Consider the following 24078-nt stretch of genomic DNA (forward strand, 5'->3'; position numbering starts at 1 on the left):
AAAAAAAAAAAAAAAAAAAAAAAAAAAAAAAAAAAAAAAGGTGGTTGCGGGCCACCAACGCGGCGCATTGGCAATCCCCCGTGGGTAACAAGTGCAAACCCCCCTCAAAAAAAAAAAAAAAAAAAAAACTGTCTACTTTTTCTTATTTACTTAAAAACACAAAAAAAAGAATTCCATCACAATTTCAGAATAAAAATATAAGAAATCTTGATTTAACAAAAAATAAACATATTAAGAATTAGATGGAAATAATTTCTTAGCACAGCAATTCCCACACTGTTGTATTTCAAGACTCTTTACAGTCTTAAAATCTATTGAGGACTCCAAAGAGCTTTTGTTTATATGAGTTTATGTATAGCTATTTCCACTAGAAATTAAAACAAAAGTATTTTTAAATATTTTACATTTCATTTAAGAGAACAATAAATCCATTATATTTAACATAATGTTTTTTTGAGACGGGGTCTTGCTCTGTCGCCCAGGTTGGAGTGCAGTGGGGTGATCTTGGCTCACTGGAATCTCTGCCTCTCAAATACAAACTATTCTCCTGCCTCAGCCTCCCAAGTAGCTAGGACTACAGACGGGTGCCACCACGCCGGCTAATTTTTTTAGTAGAGACAGGGTTTCACCATGTTAGCCAGGATGGTCTTGACCTCCTGACCTCATAATCCGCCTGCCTCAGCCTCCCAAAGTGCTGGGAGTCACCACGCCTGGCCTTTTAGTGGTTTTGCAATAAGATACAATGATTTCACCTTAGATCTCAAATATTTTATATTATTCATCTTTAAATATTTTAGATTACTTAAATATGAGTAAATACAACAACATAAACATGCAATCTATAAACTAAGTATTAATAATATAACCTTAGAGCCATGCAGTAACTACTTAAAGTCCATTTCTTATCTCAACATTCATCTCAAAAATGAACAAACTCATGCCTTTTACTGATACAGAAGTAAAGCTAAGGGTAATGAGAAATTTTCCCACACCATGAAAAGCAAAATTGTGTTTGAGTTTCATTTCTTTCTTCCACTTATAACTTTCCTATATTAAAGAACAGAAGGTATTTAAAGCCAACAATAACAATGACAATAAGTGTTCCTATTTTAACTAAAAGGAAATGGCTATTTTGACTGAACATAAAAGTAATCTATTTTTCCTTAATGTCTATAGCTTTTATGTCATCAGTTGATTGTGTAATTAGCCTTAATACAAATGTATCTTATTAGTTCACTTTTCCATGACAGCCCTGTAATTTTAAACTTACTGTTTTAGTGCCATGCTTCAGCGTTATCTCATGTGAGTCAGGAATCTTGTGGACGGGATTCTGAAACAAGAAAGCTCCATGACATTAATGGTAAAATAACATATTTATGGGGAACTACATACCACATTCACAGGAAATTTAATTTTTTTTAATTGTCATTGGTTTTTAAACGAAAGCTTAATAAAAAAACAACAAAAAAGTATGAGGATATCTTTTTTCTACACTTCTAGATATACCACTACAATAGGTCTCTGAACTGATAAATTGATTTTAACTCTCTAAAAGGATAAATCTAAGAAACTCATTAGATTCTATGAAAGTATCTCTTATTGTAAATATAAATTGAAATTTTAATTTCATCCAAGAGTAAAAATAAACCAGTAGTTGTTGATAGTATAATTCATAAAGAAAAATTAGAAATTTATTTTTCCTTTAAATCACAGCTTATCAAGAGGAGTGAAAAGGTCTATATCAGGCTGGGCACAGTGGCTCACGCCTGTAAGCCCAGCACTTTGGGAGGCCAAGGCAGGCAGATCATCTGAGGTCAGGAGTTCAAGACCAGCCTGACCAACATGGTGAAACCCTGTCTCTACTAAAAATTAGCCAGGCATCGTGGCGAGTGCCTGTAGACCCAGGTACTCGAGAGGCTCAAGCAGGAGAGTTGCTTGAACCCAAAAGGAGGCTGCAGTGAGCCGAGGCTGCGTCACTGCACTCCAGCCTGGCCGACAGACCATTTCAAAAAAAAAGAAAGGTCTATATCAAAAATCTGGAAAAACTTAAAAGACTCTCCATTTTTTTCTTAATTAAGTGTACTTTGATATTTAAGGTAAACCATATAACTTCGGCATAAATTTCAATATTCTGTATTATAAAAAGCAAACAGAATCTAACAGGCCTAGGGAAATGAACAGACTAAATCATCATTATTAATTGCAACTGTCATTTTTAAATGCCCTAACAATTATGAGTGCTGATAAATTTTAAAACATTATTCCCAAGGTAATAATAGAAACATACTTTACATTAAAATTTGGTTATATCTTGCAATTCTTTATTTTTCTGTCTTACTATGCCTAGAGAAAAATCTCACAGCGAGCAAACCACCATAAACTGAAAGAAATTAATAAAGGCTGTTTTATTAATTTCTACTTACCATACTTTAATATCAGAAATTATTTTACGCACATTGTAACCTTTGTATAAAATAATCATTACAGAGTTTCCAAAAAATTAACCAACAAGACCCTTTCAACGTCAAAAATTTTTAACGTTCTCTTTTTATCTATTCTAGGGCATACCTTAAAGTGTTAAGTACTTAATTTCTAACAAACAAAACCTTAATAGGGTAGCTATATACCTTTTAACCCTTCAAAGTCAAAAAGAAAATTGTTCAAAAATGGTAAAAATAAGAAAGTCCAAGTTATTCATTGATTCACTGATTCAATAAGCATTTACTGAAGTGGGATTATACCAGTCGTTAGGTGGCATCAGACATAGTCTCTTCTCATCCCTGCCACACAAGAAGCATATCGTCTAACAGGTAGATATCGATGACTCTAATTCAGTATAACAAATCCTATGATAAACAGAAGTAGGGGCAGAATAACTGAGGGACAATAAAGAGGAATGCATAAATCGGGCATAAGAGGTTACAGCGATCATTTAAATAAGAGGTTTCATTGTTTATTCGAGTCTCATTACTCAAGAACAGGCTAATCACACTAAAATTATACAGCCATTACAAATTCAAGAATCATCTCACCATCTACTTAATTAAACATGTGACCTAAGCCGGGCGCGGTGGCTCACGCCTGTAATCCCAGCACTTTGGGAGGCCAAGGCGGGTGGATCACGAGGTCAAGAGATCGAGACCATCCTTGTCCACATGCTGAAACCCCGTCTCTACTAAAAATACAAAAAATCAACTGGGCATGGTGGCGCATGCCTGTAATCCCAGCTACTCAGGAGGCTGAGGCAGGAGAATTGCCTGAACCCAGGAGGCGGAGGTTGCGGTGAGCCGAGATCGCACCATTGCACTCCAGCCGGGGTGACAAGAAAAAAACTCTGCCTCAAAAAAAAAAAAAAAAAAAAAAAAAAAACATGTGACCTAAAAGCTCTTTCTTTTACATCTTCTATCTTTCCCCTGCTATGGCTCTTTCTCTTCAGCATATAAACAAAGTATTAATACTTCCCATACGAAAAAAACAAACAAACAAAAACTAAGACTACTGACTTCCCCTAAAATGTATTGCTCAATCATTATCTTTTCCTTTGCAATCCAGATTTTTCAAACTATGGCTTCAGTCAGTGTCCTCGCTTTCTTTCACCCTCTACCTCAACTTTGGCATTTGTCATTTTATTCCTAATTCTTTGCACAGTTCTTGGCACATGAGAGGCTCTCAGTAAATACTCCTAAATGAACAAACAAGTCACTATAAATCCCTCTGCACACTTTTCAGAATTAATCTACACATGTGAACTTTCAATAGCATGGTAACTATTTATCTCCTCCATCTTGAAACTGTCCTTTGCTGGGCGAAAACAGCCTACAGAAAGAAAAAGCCAGAAAAGCTAGAGTTTTTTAAACTAGCAATACTATTAATTAACCACGTGATGACGTGAGGAAACTTGTGACTCTGTTTCTTCATTTACAAACTATGAATAATAGCACCTGCTGCACAAGTTACACTGAGGTAAGTGGTTTCAAACTCCTATCACAGAGTTTGGCACATGGTAGAGCTCAATAAATGATAGCCACTATTTATTCCAAAGCTGATCTCCTATATTGGTCACATCGTCTTAGAGTTTTTCCAGGATTATTTTCCTCTTTATCTGGCTAATTTCTACTCACCCTTCAAAACTCAGTTCAGATGTACATTTCAAACTCTGGGTTAAATGACCCTCCTACGCATTCCTATGACATTTCCTTATCTCAATCACAGAACTTATGACAATACATTGCAATTTTTTTACCTATCTCCCCTACCACCACCTCCTTGCCAAACTGCAAAATATAAGTTTCTCAAAGGCTATCTATCATCTTTGGATCCTCTATCCACAAAAAAAAAAAAAAGCTAGTATATGGCAGACACACACACTCAGAGAGGTTTTAGAAATGAATAAATGGCCCAATGTCTACCTTGTTCATTACAATAGACTATAATTTTTAATTACTCTCAAATTTTAGAGTAATGGTTATGTCCATAAAGAAAAGCAGGTGCTGCTACAGCAAAAACTGGCAAAAGAAAAAAATATATATATATGTATATATAAAGAAAAGCAGGTGGTATCACATCAGGCCAGCCTGGTAAGTGAGAGGCAAGAGATAACTGAAGATTTTCAAAAGCTGAAAATCTTTTAAGGCCAAATTATTATACCCCAGACTAAAAGCAGATTAAAAATTGCAACAATACAGAAATAAAGGCAGTTTTGTTTTAGATAATAAAGAAACAGTTGGGCAATCTGCAGTTTATTTCAAGATAAAGACATTACTGGACTGTTTACTATATTGTGGAAAGTGCTGCTCATACCTCTTTCAGAGATATCAATATTTGAATGCAAATTCCAAAACAATTTAAAGGTCAAATTCTGGACTATTCCCTATATTGAATTATCTGAGTCACTACTCCCTTTGCAGCTGAGCACATTTGAACACAAGGAAAAATCATGTATAAGTACTAAATATTCTTGCAAGAACCAAGATAAAACTTGAAATGTTCTATTTACAGAAGAATCTATCATAGTTTGTATCTCATTTCATAACTAATTACTTTTTCATCACTCAGCAAATAGAAATACTGTCACCAAAAAGCTAGGATGAAAATTATTTCACTTATTTCAATGCAGAATGTGCCTATATATAAGTTCTAACACTTAAACAAATTTATAAGAACACACAACTTAGTATTTATGTTAGGAGTGGATTAAACATTTAAATAAATGTTTACATTTAAAATCAAAGTTTTACTGGAAATCATGCATAGCGTAACTCATAAAAATCCCATATAACTAGCACAGCTAAATCATCTAAAATAGTAGCAATCCATCTTTTGGTAGCATATCACTTGACAGTGACTGTTCTTTTTCCAGAACTTTTACTAATGACTTTTTGAAATATAACTTAGTGTGAAATTTGCTGTAACAGTAAAATATTTTCAAGATTTCCCTGCCAAGGAACATCATAAACTATTTGACTTTAATGAAGTAATTTATTACCAGAATTCATAACAAGAGCTACAGTTCTAATGGAAGAAGGAGAAATATACTATTTTTTGTTTTGGCTTAATTTTGATAACCAACCAAAGGACTATTTCCCAGGCTCTGTGATCTACCCTCAATAACAACAATAGCAAATATATATAAAATAATATGAGCAATTCTATCTGATGAACATCCTTACAGAGATTTCAAATTACTTTGAAACAGAAACAACCTTTCTACGTTAAGATCACAAGTAAATTGTATACAAATAAAGTATACACCATAATAAAACCTCCATCCACTAACAAAGATCTGCTACAAAGTTGCTGGGTGCTAGGGGAAGAGAGTAAGGACTGCCAAAAAGAAGCTTGCAAATGAGAGCTATTTTCTCCCAGAAATCATTTAAGTACAGTTACCAGTGCAGGCAACCAGAATTAAAGTCTATTCTAGTGCAACTCTGGAGATTCAATAACGCCAACTTAACATTAATTCATTTCTTCATTGATAGGGTTCAGCTGTGTCCCCATCCAAAATCTCATCTTGAATTGTAATCCCTCTATTATCCAGAATCCCCACCTGTCAAGGGCAGGATCAGGTGGGGGAAACTGGATTATGGGGGCAGTTTCCCCATGCTGTTCTCAATATTGAGTGAGTCTCACAAGATTTGATGGTTTTATAAAGCATCTGACATTTCCCCTGCTCCACACTCTGTCTTGCCACCCTATGAAGAAGGTTCCTGCTTCTCCTTTGCCTTCTGCCATGATTATAAGTGTCCTGAGGCCTCCTCGGTAATGTGGAACTGAGTCAATTAAACCTCTTTCCTTTATAAATTATCCAGTCTTGTGTATTTCTTCATATCGGTGTGGAATGAACTAATACCTTCATTTACTCACTAATTAACATTTGTTATTACATAAATTTAATAACATTTGTTATTAAATGACAAATGTTTATTTTATTTACTTATTTATTTACTCACTAAACAAACGTTAATTAGTGAGTAAATAAATTAAATAACAAATGTTACTGTTATTTAATTTATAACAGTAACATTTGTTATTTAATTAACAAACATTTATTATTTAATTACATACCACACACTGATTACCACAGTTAGATTAATGACAAAAGACCCATAACAAAAACTCTGACACAGAACTGTCAGTCCAGAGAGCAAAACAGAGAGGTAAACAAACAGGTAAATGAAAACATTTGAGATACTGTAACAGAATTATACACAGGGTTCAGTGCTCAATTCCATTCTGCGTAAGAAAGTAGGTGGTTAGAAATGAGATTTCTGGTATCTTTCAAAAATAGAGGTTCTCTAGATGAATATGAAGAACATCTAAGAAAGAATAATATAAATCTTGACACTTTCTGAACTTCAAATATTTTTCCCTCACTAGAGTTTGAATTGTTAGGCAGAAAACAGAGCAAGGGCATTTGTTATATGTATACAGCACTATGCCATTTTATATAATGGACTTCAGCATCCTTGGATTTGGGGATCAGCAGGAGAGTCCTGGAGCCAACTCCTCTCAAAGGGCCAACTGTATATGTATAAAAATAAAAATTAAGCCAGAGAGATAGTTAGAAACCAGGTTGTGTTCAATTCCAAAAAACAGAAGTTTAAGCTCTGGGTCATAGAAAGTAATTTGATAAAGTCTGAGATTTTAGGCTGGGCACAGTGGCTCACCCCTGTAAGCCCAGTACTTTGAAAGGCCGAGGTGGGTGGATCACTTGAGGCCTGGAGTTCGAGGCTAGCCTGACCAACATGGTGAAACCTCATTTCTACTAAAAGTACAAAAATTAGCCAGGCGTGGCAGCGCACACCTGTAATTCTAGCTAGTCTGGAGGCTGAGGGACATGACTCGTTTGAACCCAGGAGGTGAGGGTTGTGGTGAGCCAAGATCGTGCCACTGCACTCCAGCTTGGGTGACTAAGTGAGATTCTGCCTCAACAACAACAACAAAAAAGTCTAAGATTTTAAAATCTCTCCCAGGTGTTCTCAGTGTCAAAATAAATAATCAATACAGTAAAAAGCAATCTATATAGAAATGGGAGAACATTTTTGCAAATCATATACATGATAAGGGATTAATAACTAGATTTTTTTTTAATTTCTACAGCTCAGCAACAGAAGAAAAACCCTCATTTTAAAATGAGCAAAAGACTTGAATAGACATTTCTCCAAAGAAGGTAAACAAATAGCAAATAAGCACATAGAAAAGATGCTCAGATCAATAATAATTAAAGAAATGTAATTAAAAGCACAATAAAATACCACTTCATACTATATGAAAAAATGCTCATCACTGGTCATTAGAGAAACGCAAATCAAAACTACATTGAGATACCATCTCATGCCAGTTAGAATGGCGATCATTAAAAAATCTGGTGACAACAGATGCAGGAGAGGATGTGGAGAAATAGGAACACTTTTACAATATTGGTGGGAGTGTAAATTAGTTCAATCATTGTGGAAGACAATGTGGTGATTCCTCAAGGACCTAGATATAGAAATTCCATTTGTCCCAGCAATCCCATTACTGGGTATATATCCAAAGGATTATAAATCATTCTATTGTAAGGACACATGCACACGAATGTTCACTGCAGCACTGTTTACAATAGCAAAGACTTGGAACCAACCCAAATGCCCATCAATGATAGACTGGACAGGGAAAATGTCGCACATATACACCGTGGAATACGTGGAAACCATCATTCTCAGCAAACTGACACAAGAACAGAAAATCAAACACCACATATTCTCACTCATAGGCGGGTGTTGAACAATGAGAACACATGGACACAGGGAGGGGAGCATCACACACTGGGGTCTCTGGCAGCGGGTGTAACTAGGACAAGTTGGGGATCTGGGGAGGGATAACATGGGGAGAAATGCCAGATATAGGTGATAGGGAGGAAGGCAGCAAACTACACTGCCGTGTATGTACCTATGCAACAATCTTACATGTTCTTCACATGTACTCCAAAACCTAAAACACAATTAAAAAAAATAACAAAAGCAGTAAAAATATATATATATATATATATATATGGCTTTTACCATCAAATAAACAGAAAATAACAAGTGTTGGCAAGGATGTAGAGAAACTGGAATCCTTGTGCAATGCTGGTGGGAATGTAAAATGCTATAGCTACTAGGGAAAACAGCTTGCTAATTACTCAAAAAATTAAAAATAGAATTACTATGATCCAGCAACTCCAATTCTAGGTATATACCCAAAATAGCTGAAAGCAGAGTCTTGAAGAGCTATTTGTACATTCATGTTCATAGCAGTAGTATTCACAATAACCAAGAGGTGAGAAGCAATCCAAGCATCCACTGATGGATGAATTAACACAATGTGACGTAAACATAAAACAGAGTATATTTCAGACTTAAAAAGAAAGGAAATTGCCTGTAATCCCACCACTTTAGGAGGCTGAGGCAGGCGGATCAAGAGGTCAGGAGATCAAGACCATCCTGGACAATAATATGGTGAAACCCCATCTCTACTAAAAATAGAAAAATTAGCTGGGCATGGTGGCACATGCCTGTAGTCCCAGATAGTTGGGAGACTGAGGCAGGAGAATCCCCTAAACCCGGGAGGTGGAGGTTGCAGTGAGCCAAGATAATGTCACTGCACTCCAGCCTGGCAAAAGAATGAGACTCCATCTCAAAAAAAAAGAAAGGAAATTCTGACACATGCTACAACACAGATGAACCTTGAAGACATCATGCTAAGTAACATAAGTCAGTTACAAAAACACAAACACTATACGGTTCCACTTATATGCGCTATCTAGAGCAATCCGATTAATAGAAATAGAAACCAGAACAGTTGCTTCCAGGGACTAGGGACAGGAGAAAATTGGAAGTTGCTATTTAATGAATATAGAGTTTCAGTTAGCAAGATGAAAAAGTTCTGGGGATTGATTATACAACAATGTGAATATATGTAACAATACTGAACTGTACACTTGAATGGTTAAGACGGTAAATTTTATGTTATGTGTTTTTTCCACAATAATATTAATAAATAAAAAATCATCAAGGTTGTCGTGTAGAGGCTGGACTATAAAATTACTAGTGTAAGATAAATGCCAGTTTAAGCACAGGGAACCCTATTAAAATATTCTTGCAACAGTCCAGAGAGGACCTGAATTGAGACACACCATATAGTGGGGGTAGCAAAAAGAAAAAAGGAGGAATTATTAAGAGATCTTAAGGACTCAGATGTGAAGAAATAAAGGTAGTTCTGTTATTCTCCACACAAAGCCCTGACATCATTCTTATAATTAACTATTCAATAAATATTTATTGAGTACTGAGTACTGATGATATTCTGGTTATCAAGAAAGAAGATTCCTGTCTTCATCAATCTTGCAAACCAATGACAGTCAGGACTTTAAAAATCTATGGCTGGGCACGGTGGTTCATGCCTGTAATCCCAGCACTTTGAGAGGCTGAGGCAGGCTGATCACCTGAGGTCAGGAGTTCCAGACCAGCCTGGCCAACATGGTAAAACCCCATCACTATCAACAATATAAAATTTGGCCAGGCATGGTGGCACACGCCTGTAGTCCCAGCTACTCAGGAGGCTGAGGCAGGAACATGGTTTGAACCCAGGAGGTGGGGGATGCAGTGAGCCAAGATCGTGCCACTGCACTCTAGCCTGGGCAATAGACTGAGACACTCCATCTCAAAAAAAAAAAAAAAAAAAATCTATACACAGGCTGGGCACAATGGCTGACAACTGTCATCCCACCAGCTGTAAGGCCAAGGCAGGTGAATCACTTGAGGTCTGGAGTTTGAGACCAGCCTGGCCAACATGGTGAAATCCCGTCTCTACTGAAGACACAAAAATTAGCTGGTGTGGTGGCGCAGGCTTGTAATCCCAGCTACTTGGGAGGCTGAGGCAGGAGAACTGCTTAAACCAGGGAAGTGCAGGTTTCAGTGAGCCGAGACCGTGCCACTGCATTCCAGCCTGGGTGACAGGGTGAGACTCCATAACAAAAAAAAAAAAAAAAAAAAAAGAAAGAAAAAAATCTATACAAAAGTATTAATTACAACAGTAAAAACTTCATTAGTACAGGATGATTTTAGTCAATGTGGAAAATGCATTCAATAAACTAGTCTTTCATTTTTTTTTTTACCATTATTCGGTCATTTACTCTCATGTCCAATTCTAGAATTAATTGGCACCCAATCCTGCTTTGATTCTAAAACACAAACCAAGAAATCCAAATCTTTAACTACAACAGCTCTCTCTTCAGATCTCACTCAATCACACTGCTTTTTCTACCTCATTAGTAGACCACTTTACTTTCATCTTATCACTCCTTTTCTCTGACTTTACATCATAATAAAGATATTTTATAAAACCGTATATTGGAACTAGGTTTTCCTCTAAGAGATATGTTAGGACACTGGAAAGTTCACAAATAAAATTTAAAAGCAGGCCAGGTACAGTATCACAAGCCATTTAAGATAATATCAAAAAACATTAAAACTTAAGAATAATTTTTTAAAATATGTGCAAGACCTGTACACTTAACACTTTTACTAAGAAAAATTAGGGAGAACTTAATATAAATGGAAATATACATAATGTTTATGGATTGGAAAACTTAACATTGTTAGGAAAGCAATGCTCTCAAAACTAATCTATAGATTCAATACAATCTCAACCAAAATCTCAGGAGGCAGTTCTGTACAAATTTACAATCTAATTCTAAAATGTTTATGTCACTTTGAAGACTTAGAGTAACCAAAAGTTTTCAAAACAAACAAGTCAGAGAACTTTACACTACATAATTTCATGTACAGAGCTACAATAATTAAGACAGTAACTGAGCTACAGTAACTAAGACATTGTGATATTAGAGTAAATGGCTATACGCATCAATGAAATAAAGAAATCAGAAATTAACCCACACATATAAAAATTTATTTTCAAGAAAGTGCCAAGATAATCCCAATGAGAAGACCTTTTAAACAAACGATACTCAAACTACTGGATATCAATTTAGAAAAAATAAAAAAGGAACCCCAATCCTTTCCTTGCACCATACACAAAAATTAACTTGAAACAGTTAATAGACTTAAACATAAAAACTAAACCAAAAAACGATGAGGAGAAAATTACTGTAATCATTGGTAAGCAAAGATTTCTTAGAATACAAAAAATATACACCAAAAAGAAAAAAAAAACTGAAAAATTGTATTTTATCAAAATTTACAACTTCCATCCTCAAAAGACATGATCAGGAAAATAAAAAGCAGATTCAGACTGGAAAAAGATATTTACAATACATTTATGTGTATAAATATGACATTTATGTGACAAAATACTTCCATGTAAAATATTTAAATCAAAAATAAACTCTAAAACTCAATAATAAAAATGCAACCTTATTTTTCAAATGGACAAAAGACATGAACAGACACTTCACAAATGATGTACACATTAACCAGGCACAGTGATGCACACTTGCAGTCCCAGCTTCTCAGGAGCCTGAGGCAGGAGAAACTGCTTGAGCCAGGAGGTTGAATCAAGCCTAGGCAACACATTAAATATCATCACAAGATATTTAATGTCAGTCAACAAGGAAATGTAAATTAAAGCCACAATTAAACAGCCCTACACACTTACTAGAATAGCTAACATTAAAATTACTAACAATACCAAGTGTTGGCAAGGATATGGAGGAAAATGAATTCTCCAATTTTGCAGGTGAGACTGTAAAATAGTATAATCACTCTGAAAAATAGTTTGCTAGTTTCTTATAAACATACACTTACCATGTGATCTAGCAATTTTGCTTACAAGAGAAATGTAAACATATGTCTACAAAAAGACCTGTACAAGAATGATCATAGTAGCTTTATACAGAATAGCCAAAAACTGAGAAAAAGCTATTTGTCTATCAAAAGATGAATAATCTGTGGTAGATTCATAAAGGGACTACTACTTAGCAATAGAAATGAACAAAGCACTAACACATGAGACAAGATGAGCAAGTCTCAAAAGCATTGTGCTGTGCAAAGTAAGTCAAACACAAGAATTTATATAGCACGTTTCCATTTATATAAAATTCTAGAATGGGCTAAATTAATCTATAGTGACAGAAAGCAGATTAGCCTGGGGTTAGGGGTAAATGGAGGAAATAATGGATTGACAGCAAGATGGCTTGAAAGTAGCATTTTTGGAAATGTTTTAAATCTTGATTATAGTAGTAATTACTTGATGCTTAAATCTATTAAAATTTTACAAACTCTACTCATAAATTGGTTGTATTTTACTGTGTGCAAAGTATACCTCAATAAAACTGATTTTTTACTTTTTTTGCTGATGTCTGCAAAGAAGCAAAACTGGTATTTTTTAAAAATGCAAAAAAAAAAAAAAAGAAAGAAAGAAAAACCACACAATATACATAACAAAAGCCTGACAGAATTAGTTTTGGCTGTAACAGAAAACCCAAAATAAAGTCAGGACTGACATATGTCTCCAAGACAATCAGGACCACAGCTTGCAGCATTCATAAATTCAACAAGTCTAAGCGATGGTCCAAAAGGCTGCTGTGGTTTCCAGACAGCAGGAAAAAAAACAAAAAGGAGGATACATCTCTTCCCATTAAGTTTCCTCTCAGAAGTTGTTCATATTCTTGCTCTCACATCTCACTGGCCAGAACTAAGCCAGAGTCAGGCTGGGCACGGTGGCTCACACCTCTAATCCCAGCACTTTGGGAGGCCGAGGCAGGTGGTACATGACATCAGGAGTTCGAGACCAGCCTTGACCAACATAGTGAAACCCTATCTATTAAAAAAAAAAAAGCCACAAGCCCATAGCAGCTAAAAAAAAAGGTGGAAAAAAAATTTTTTTTTTTTTTTCTTTTTGAGACAGAGTTTCACTCTTGTTGCCCAGACTGGAGTGCAATGGCATGATCCTGACTCACTGCAACCTCCACCTCCACCTCCCAGGTTCAAGCAATTCTCTTGCCTCAGCCTCCTGAATAGCACGCACCTGCCATCATGCCCAGCTAACTTTTAGTGAAGACGGAGTTTCATCATGTTGGCCAGACTGGTCTGAAACTCCTGACCTCAGGTGATCCACCCACCTCAGCCTCCCAAAGTAGAGGGATTACAGGCGTGAGCCACCACGCCAGACCAGGAAATGCATCTTTTATACTAGTTACACGTTGAGAATCCTATTAGGAATAAAAAGTGTGTGCATGTGTGTGTATGCATGTGTGTATATATATGTGTATATACATATACACATATGTCTATAAGAATATGTCTATGTGTGCATGTTTATATGAATCAATTAATTGACATGTGTTTCTTTTTAGAGAGTTCAAAAGTCCAGATATAAATGAGCGTGGTGGCTCATGCCTGTAATTCCAACATTTTGGGAGACCAAGGCAGGAAAATCACTTGAACCCATGAGTTTGAGACCAACCTGGGCAATACAGCAAAACCCCATCTCTGCACTTTGGGAGGCCGAATGGGCAGATCACCTGAGGTCGGGCGTTTGAGACCAGCCTGACCAACATGGAAAAATCCCATCTCTACTAAAAATACAAAATTAGAGGGGTGTGGTGACGCATGTCTATAATCCCAGATACTCGGGAGTCTGAGGCAGGAGAATCGCTTGAATCCGGGAGGCGGAGGTTGCGGTGAGCTGAGATCGCACCATTGCACTCCAGCCTGGGCAACAAGAGTGAAACTCTATCTCAAATATATATATATATATAAATTAGCTGGGCATGGTAGTACATACCTGTATTCCCAACTACTCAGGAAGCTGAAGTGGGATTGTTTAAGCCTGGAAGGTCAAGGCTACAGTGAGCTGTGACTGTACCACTGTACTCCAGTCTGGCAACAGAGACCCCATCTCAAAAAAAAAAAAAAAAAAGAAAGAAAGAAAGAAAAAGAAAAAGAAAAGAACCCAGATTAGGCTATAAAGCAATTACTTTTAGGGAGATATGTTAATTAGTCTCCAAAAAAAAAAACGGCCTCAGTAGATCACATCTCTCAGTAGTCACATCCTTGTAGTGTCTTCTCCTATGCTGAATCATCAAGCAAGAAGTCTGGATATACTGTTGGAAAGACTAGAGAGAGAGAAGATACTTTCCCTGAGTTTCAGCCGAGCCAGCTTTCCAGCTGTCCCACCAAGGCACCAGCTATGTAACTAAGGCCATGGTGGACATGTTACATGCTAACTGCAGCTACACAAGAGGTTTGAAGTAGGATCAGAAGAAACAGCTAAACTCCAGTCAACTCATACTCATGAGAAAAATTATAAAGGCTGTTCTTTTAAGTCATTAAGTTTAAGGTGGTTTGTTACAAAGAAGTAGATAACTGAAACAGGGATGTTTTGATTTGGTGGAAAAAAAAAAACTGTAAAGTAATCTCACATAATCTGCATTACTGCTTAAAGTTAAAATAATTACACTTTGTCATTAAATATAATAAAGATGCTTCTCATTTTGTGTCTCTATAATTCTGACACAATTGACCACACATTTTTTCCTAAAACAACCTTTCTTTTGGTTTCCATGACACTTATTTACCTTCTACCTCCTTCTTGGCCACCTGTGCAGGATATTCCTTCTCTAGACTCCCCCTCGGGGTTCTGTCCTAGGCTTTCTACTCATCTTGAACATTCTCCTGTCATATTCTTGTTCATTCTCAGAGCTTCAATAGCCACCCATATGCTGACGTTCTAAAATCTATAATCTCAGGCTATACGTCTCTCAACAACAAATCTATTATTTCTAACTGTCATCAGGATGCTTTTGCCTGGATGTCTCAGAAATACCTGAACTTAATTGTCCAAAACTGAATTTACGATTTTCCCCATCACTCAGCCTCCAAATTCTGTTCATCCAGTTTTCTAGCTCACATCCAGTACCACTATCTACCAACTACAAAACTAATAATCTCAATGAGTCACTCTCACCACACATTTATAATCAATTACCAAATCATTTCCATTTTAAAAAACATCGTTCAAATTATGCCATTACTAAGCTCAAAAATCAGCAAAATTATACACAAACTAAGGCTTAAAGAAAAAAAAAGCATAAAAGGAAAAGCCTTTACAATGGCCTCCAAGTCTTCCTGTTAGTGCTCTGATGTTAGTCATCTCTTACTTCTCTCCCTCTTGTTCACGCTGTTCTAGCCATACTCACCTAAGAGCTGTTTTCATGAACATGCCAGACATATTCCTACCTTTGGGCCTTTGCACTGGCTGTTCCTTATGCCTGCACTGTTCTCGCAGATATCTACATGGTCAAGTTCCTAATCTCTTTCAAGTCTTCTCAAAGGTCATCTTCTGAAGGAAGTCTACCTTGACCGCCCATTTTAAATTACAACCTGTCTCCCAATTAGCACTTCTGATCCATGTTATCGCGCTCCACGTCTTCCCTTTACTTATATCATTTATAGCTTTCTATTGTTTATGTTTATCTTTTTTGCTGTGTTTTTGAGACAGGGTATCACTCTGTCACCCAAGCTGGAGTACAGAGGCACAATCACGGTTCACTCACTGCAGCTTCAACTGCCCCAGACTTAGATGATCCTTCCACCTCAGCCTCATGAGTAGCTGGGACGAAAGGCCTGCACCACCATGCACAGCTAATTTTTCTATTTTTTGTACAGACAGGGTTTGCCATGCAGGCTGTTCTTGAATTCCTAGGCTCAAGTGAGCCACACCCACCTTAGCCTCCCAAAGTGCTGGGGTTACAGGTATGAGCTACCATACTCAGCCTTTATTTATTACCTATTTCTCCCTATTAGAATGCAAGTTCTATAAAAGCAAGATTTGTCTGTTTTGTTCTCTGATGTACCTACGCACCCAGAATCATGTTCAGCTTATAGCAGGCACACATAAAAAATGCTTTTTTGACAAAAAGCTGGAAAAATTACAAATTAAATAAAATTATAACTATGAAACAAATAAAATGTTAATTCACATCAACACAAAGTTAATTTGATGAGTGATAGTCTGTTGGAACTACATTGTTGGCTAGACATGGTGGCTCACACCTGTAATCTCAGCACTTTGGGAAGTGAGACAGAAGAACTGCTTGAGGCCAGGAGCCCAAGTGCATCTTGGGCAACAGAGCAAGACCCCATCTCTACAAAAACAAAAATAAAAAAATTAGCCAGGCATGGTGGCACACACCTTAGTTTCAACTACTCAGCAAGCAGAGGTGGGAGGATCACTTGAGCCTGGAAGCTTGAGGCTAAAGTGAGCCATGATCACACCACTGTACTCCAGCCTGGACAACAGAGCAAGACCCTGTCCCTTTCAAAAAAAAAAAATAGAAAAAAAACTAAATTGTCACTTGCAAAGTGCAGTACTGATGCCTCCATCTAGCATGTCTTTTGGTCAATGAGATCAATCTAGGCGCCTTTATAATTATATTAAGTGTTACTGTGTGCTGTCTAGGCAATTCTAAGAACTGCTAACCATATACAGACATTTGAACACTTTAATTCCAAAAACAGACAAGCAACAGTATATTTATAAATAGATAAATGTCTTTTTTTTTTTTTTTTTTTGAGATGGGAGTCTCACTCTGCCACCCAGGCTGGAATGCAGTGGTGTCATCTCGACTCATTGCAACCTCTGCCTCCCAGGTTCAGGTAATTCTCCTTCCTCAGCTTCCCAAGTAGCTGGGATTATAGACATGCGCCACTTGTCCCAGCTGATTTTTTTGTATTTTTAGTAGAAGTGGGGTTTCACCATGTTGGCTAGGCAGGTCTCGAACTCCTGACCTCAGATGATCCACCAGCCTCGGCCTCCCAAAGTACTGGGATTACAGGCGTGAGCCACCTTGCCCAGACTATAAATAGAAAACTCTGTTTTAAAAAATGTTTAATAGCTTTGTTCGTGCTGCTTTTCAATGTATGTACGCTATTATACCAATTTGGCACTTTAAAAAAATAAAATGTGTTCAAATACAAACTGTAAAATCATGAATAATAGGAAAATATCTAACTCCGCTGCAACCTACACCTCGCAGGTTCAAGCAAATCTCCTGCCTCAGCCTCGCAAGTAGCTAGGATTACAGTCACCTGCCACCATACCTAGCTAATTTGTTGTATTTTTAGTAGAGATGGTGTTTCGCCACGTTGGCCAGGCTGTTCTCGAAATCCTGATCTCAGGTGATCCACCACACCCAGCCTAAAGTCAGTTTTTTAAAAAGGAGGCTTTAAGGTAAAATGAAACATGAGTTAAAGATAATGCCACCACGCCCAGCAAAAAGGTGAGGGCCTATGTAGGAAGACATAAAGAAATGAAACAAGAAAAGAGAAATGAAAGTGAAAGACTTTAAAAAAGGAACATTCCATTACTTTATAGAAATTAACTGCGCCCATCACAGTGGCTCACACCTGTAATCCCAGCACTTTGGGAGGCCAAGGCAGGCAGATCCCTTGAGGCCAGGAGTCTCGACTGGCCAACATTGTGAAACCCCATCTCTACTAAAAGTACAAAAATTAGCAGATGCCTGTAATCACAGCTACCCGGGAGACGGAGGAAGGAGAATTGCTTGAACCCAGGAGGTGGAGGTTGCAGTGAGCCAAGATGGTGCCACTGCACTCCAGCCTGGCAACGGAGCAAGACTCCGTCTCAAAAAAAAAAAAAAAAAGTACCCCCATATTCCTCACTGCATTTAAAGTATGACTTGGATTATCCACATGACCTAGTCCATCTTCCTCAAAGTATCTTCATTTTGATCCATACTAGCAGTGTCCATTCACATAGCAGATGCACAAAATATTTGTTGAACAAAATAAAAACCACGGCTCAGAGGCAGAAAGAACCCTTGAGAGGATATAAAAGCTTACCTGTAAATGGGAGCTTTAAAAAGACTGCACTGTTTTGACATAACTGTGGCAGGAAGAGCCTAAAAATGTGCAAGTGTTCCAGTCTATAGAAGCCATTATTTATAAAAGGCTCTTTTTTCTTTCTACTACAGACAGGAAAGGGGGAAAACTGGATTCTTGCCAAAGAGCTTCTATTGCCCCCTAATGTCCATTTTAAAGAATGAAGACCTATACACATTCCAAACTGTTAAGTTTGGAAACACTAAGGAACATTCACTGGATTTGGGAATACAGCTTCTAGCATCCTCTGCTGACAGATCCTTGCAGGTGTAATTAAACTACTCTTTTAAAGGACATTAATTCTACTTTGAAATTAAAATCATTACATTTTCTCACACCAACTTTTTCAAGCTTTAAGTCAACTTCAATTAAATTAAAATTGGTCATTGATCAGATATTGGTACTGACAATGAAAACAATGATAAAACTCAGCAATTCTGAGTGCCTAATATGAGTCCTATGTTGCACATTTACATGAATCATCTTATTCTCATATCAGTTTCTGAGAACTAAAAGATAATTTTCTCCCACTTTCAATTCTTCAACCTCTCCCCATGAATCAGGGAAGAAGACTGACTGATACAGGTGGTTGGCAATGACCAAGGCCAAGGGTATGAGATGCCTCAGACTAGAAGACAAAGCAGCACAGTGGTGGCCCAAACTTGGACTCTCCACCACAGAATGTGCCAGCCAGGGAGTCAGACAAAGTTCACGGAAAACAGGTGCTCACGACCAGAAAGTTGCTGTTACATCCAGCCCTTAGTTACCATCATAAAAATCCAACTTTCCATTTTCTGTAGTAATGGGAAACAAAATAGCAAAGATAATGAAAATCCTCAGTAATCCCAAAGTCTCTATTTAATCTTGAGTTACAACCCCCTTCATCTTAAAAAAGAAAAATTAGAATAATAATAGAAATGTTAAAAGAATTTTCACCTCTTTTCTCTGATCCTTCAGACTTGAAGTTTTTTTTACTTAGTTCCAAGAAAAATAATAATATCCTTCAAATTATTCTGGAAAGAACAATTTTATTACCATTATAGATAAGCAAAATGGAATAAAGTAAGAATAAGTAAGAAAAACAGGTTTGTTATCAAAAGAAATTAACATTTTTAATATAGTGCCTTTTAACACTAAACCCCACTACTAACTAGTAACTGGAGTAAAATACATAGAGGAAACAAAGAAATTAATCACAGTTGGACAGTGTAGTTTATAATATACCTACTAGTAATTACTCTGGTAATTTTGTTTCCAATTATAGAGCTATCAAAAAAAAATTTTTTTTTTTTTTTAAATCAAGACGGGGTCTCATTCTGTTGCCCAGGCTGGAGTACACTGGCATGATATCAGCTCACTACAGCCTCTGCCTCCCAGGTTCAAGCGATTCTCATGCCTCAGCCTCCCAAGTAGCTGGAATTATAGGTGCACACCACCATGCCCGGCTAATTTTTGTATTTTTAGTAGAGACAGGGTTTCGCCATGTTGGCCAGGCTAGTCTTGAACTCCTGACCTCAAATGATCTGCCTGCCTTGGCGTCCCAAAGTGCTGGAATTAAAAGTGTGAGCCACTGTGTCTGGCCACCCAAGAAAACCATTTTTAAACAAATATTGTAACTAGGAGGGAGCACACAGAACCATAGGAATGATGGAAATGTTCTATACCTTCTTTGAGATGGTGTTACACACAATATACACAACTGTCAAAACTCACCAAACTCAACCTTTAAGATCTGTGCACATTATTATATTAAATTACACCTTAAAAGCAGGGTGTGGCATCTCACACCTTTCACCCAGCACTTTGGGAAGCCAAGACAGGAGAGTTGCTTCAGGCCAGGAGTTTGAGACCAGCCCGGGCAACACAGCAAGACCTCATCTCCACAAAATAAAAATAAAAACAAATACTAGACCTCAATTAAAAACAATCACATTTAAAGAAGAATGCTGTGGGAAAGAAAGCAAAAAGAAAAAAAAAAAATCACACTTTTTAGAAAGTATTGTGTGGACTGTTTTAAGGAAAGAAAACCACAACTTTTTCTGACTCATTTGCCAGGTAGGTTCATAAGCTATCAAAATAAAGAATAAGTTATAATCTATAAATTTAATTAATTAAGTAATCTCTATCTTGAGGTAGCTCTTGTAATGATTAAACTATAATGTATCTAAATTGTAAGGGTAGAGCAAGGCATATATAATGATTCTTACAGAAATAGATGTTTATTTAATTTCTAAGCTCACAATTCATTTGTTCATACTTATATACCTACTTCCATTTTCCAAACAGAAAATAAGGGCTATGTGTCATTTAAAAAAACACACGCATTTAAATGTCATAAGCTTTTTAATTATAAAAACCAAAAATGTTCAATTCCATTTGATAAATATTTACTCTGATATCCCATTTATAAGGTATTGCATTAGAAAATACAGGAGTTTTTAAAAATTACCATATCTTTTATACGAAAGTTCCTGCACTTGAGGTCATAATATATGATTGTAAAAGAAAGGCAAGGGAGTTAGGACAAGCACACATATAATGATTTAATAAGAAGCCAGAAACCAAGCCTGGGAAGTAGCACATACTGCTGGCATCGGGAGAGGTTGCTTAGAGGAAATCGCATTTCAAATGGTCTCTAAAGGGTGAACAGAATTTTAACAAGCAGAAACTGGAGGAATGAGAAAGTAGCATTAAAGTTTTGATCAGTACTTAAGTCAAAACTAGCAGACTCAGGCCTGGCACAGGGGCTCACAGCTATAATCGCAGCAGTTTAGGAGGCCAAGGCAGGCAGATTGCTTGAGCCCAGGAGATCGAGACCAGCCTGGGCAACATGGCAAGACCTTGTCTCTAAAAAAAGAAAAAAAAAAAACTAACAAACTCCAAGCTGGGTGGAGCCACATTCGCCTATAGTCCTAGCTACTCAGGAGGCTTAGGCAGAAGCACTGCTTGAACCCAAGAATTTTATACCAGCCTGTGCAACATAGCAAAACCCCATCCCTTAAAAACAAACAAACAGGCCGGGCGCGGTGGCTCAAGCCTGTAATCCCAGCACTTTGGGAGGCCGAGGCGGGTGGATCGCGAGGTCAAGAGATCGAGACCATCCTGGTCAACATGGTGAAACCCCGTCTCTACTAAAAATACAAAAAATTAGCTGGGCATGGTGGTGCGTGCCTGTAATCCCAGCTACTCAGGAGGCTGAGGCAGGAGAATTGCCTGAACCCAGGAGGCGGAGGTTGCGGTGACCCGAGATCGCGCCATTGCACTCTAGCCTGGGTAACAAGTGTGAAACTCCGTCTCAAAAAAAAAAAAAAAAAAAAAAACAAACAAACAAACAAACAAAAACTAGCAGACCTCTTTGTCAGAGAAAATGAATGGGCAAAATAGGGATTGGTGAGGTCTGAAACATTTATGTATCAGGTCTTCTATATATTTATCTATTGTGATGAAAGATTTGACATGTCTTTGAAAAAATATTCTGAATTACTGATAGAGCCACTGCTAATTGAGGAATGAATTATAATAGCTGTGAAAAATAACAGAAAAGAGTGAATAACTAAGACATTCTCTTAAAAAAAAAAAAAAAAAAAAAAAGCCAGTTTCAGGCCGGCACAGTGGCTCACACCTGAATCCCGGCACTTTGGGAGGCTAAGGAAGGCTGATCACAAGGTCAGGAGTTCGAGACCAGCCTGACCAATATAGTGAAGCTCCGCTCTACTAAAAATACAAAAATTAGTTGGGCACGGTGGAACACGCCTGTAATGCCAGCTACTCAAGAGGCTAAGGCAGGCAAATCACTTGAACCCAGGAGGCAGAGGTTGCAGTGAGCCAAAATAATGCCACTGCACTCTAGCCTGGGCAACGGAGCAAGACTCTGTCTCAAAAAAAAAAAGAAAAAAACAGTATCTTAGCCGGGCATGGTGGCTCATGCCTGTAATCCCAGCTGGGAGGCAGAGGTGGGAGAATCACCTGATGTCAGGAGTTGGGGACCAACCTAGCCAATATGGTGAAAACGCTGTCTCTACTAAAAATACAAAAATTTGCTGGGCATCATGACACATGCCTGTAATCCCAGCTACTAGGGAAGCTGAGGCAGGAGAACCACTTGAACCTGGGAGATCATGCCACTGTACTCCATCCTGGATAACAAGAGCGAAATTCCATCTCAAAAGAAAAAAAAAGGCCAGTTTCTCACATTTGTTAGTAGGAGGGGGAAAAAAAAGGCAGTTTCGATATCTTCATTTCCCTTATGAGTGCTTCAATAATCCTCAATATAAACAAACCTGACAGATACAGTCAAGCTTGACTAAAATCTCAGCTGAGGCTAGTTTTATGGAATCTTCCCTTAATAAAATAAACCAAAAAGATTACACCTCATTTCCAAAGAGAAACAGTAGAATAGCTGCATAGCAGAACCAGAGAGACACAAATGAATTCAGATGGAATTCGGCTGGGCATGGTGGCTCACGTAATCCCAGCACTTTGGGAGGCTGAGCCAAGTGGATCTAGACCAGCCTGCCCAGCATGGTAAAACTCTACCTACTAAAAATACAAAAATTAGCTGGGTGTGATGGCAGGCACTGTAATCCTAGCTAGGCAGGAGAATCGTTTAAACCCAGGAGGCAGAGGTTGCAGTGAGACAAGATTGCACCATTGCACTCCAGCCTTGGTGACAAAACTCTGTCTAAAAAATAATAAAAATAAAATTCATGCATGTTAATACTATGATCAAATCCTAGGAGTTTAACGATTGCATTAGTACCAATAAACTTTACACTTTTTATTCCTTCAGAGAAAGGTAGCTAATGTTCACACATATGAAATAAAATCAAATAAGCACGTATGCCATATACATTATATATATAATACACACCCATGCACACACACATACACATGTAATATTAAAGAACCATTCATGATGGCTAAAAAGACCCCAAAAAAATCCAAAGTAAATAAATAACTTGTCATTGCTGTAACTGAAAGCAACAAATATTGAATACAGATACTCACTGCTTAGTTGCTAATTGCCCCTTATCATCCATTTTTTGTACTGGAAAACATTAAATTTTAGGTAGACTCCTGGCCTCCAAAAAAAACTACTACAGTTCTGAAGTTAAACAAAGATACAAAGTTCAAAATGAGGGGACTTCTTTATCCTCATCCCTCTACCTTTTTTTTCTTTTTTTGTTTTTTGATACAAGTGTCTCACTCTGACGCCCAGGCTGGAGTGCAGTGGCCTGATCTCAGCTCACTGGAACCTCTACCTCCAGGGTTCAAGTAATTCTCCTGCCTCGGTCTCCTGAGTAGCTGGGATCACAGGAGCACGTCACCACCCCAGCTAATTTTTTTGTATTTTTAGTAGAGATGGGGTTTCACCATATTGGTCAGGTTGGTCTGGAACTCCTGACCTCAGGTGATCCATGAATCCAGCCTTCCAAAGTGCTGGGATTACAGGCGTAAGCCACTGCATCTGGCCTTCTCCTTCTACCTTCTTGCTGACAAAAATGCAAAAGGCAAAAGCCTGTAAACTGAAGATGGCAGAAAAAAAGACAGAAGCAGACAAGATCTGAGATATTCTGGACCCGCCGACTAGTTCTGTTCCATTTAACTCCTGATTCATTAATATGAGAGAGAGAAAAGACTTCTATCTTGTTTAAGCCACTGTTCTTTTGCATCTTCTGTCACTGGCAGACAAATT

General features: G+C 37.5%; 1 protein-coding gene and 1 long non-coding RNA gene across 5 annotated transcripts in view; both read right to left on the reverse strand.

Moving 5' to 3' along the window:
• WDR70 (WD repeat domain 70) overlaps window positions 1-24078 on the reverse strand; it is a 328762-nt gene that overhangs the window by 266455 nt on the left and 38229 nt on the right. For all 4 annotated transcript variants that reach the window (XM_032278922.1, XM_032278923.1, XM_032278926.1 and 1 more), the window contains one exon: window positions 1271-1330. In XM_032278922.1, the coding sequence (XP_032134813.1) occupies window positions 1271-1330 (60 nt within the window). The remainder of the gene's footprint in view (window positions 1-1270; window positions 1331-24078) is intronic.
• On the reverse strand, window positions 2333-6442 carry LOC116552251. Its single transcript, XR_004269295.1, has 2 exons — window positions 3378-6442; window positions 2333-3056 (listed from the first exon to the last, which is right to left on the reverse strand). It is a non-coding gene; the product is annotated as an uncharacterized LOC116552251 (long non-coding RNA).

This window comes from Sapajus apella, unplaced genomic scaffold (genome assembly GCF_009761245.1).
Source record: "Sapajus apella isolate SASKATOON/1434 unplaced genomic scaffold, GSC_monkey_1.0 scaffold11, whole genome shotgun sequence".
In the NCBI taxonomy this organism is placed as follows: Eukaryota; Metazoa; Chordata; class Mammalia; order Primates; family Cebidae; genus Sapajus; species Sapajus apella.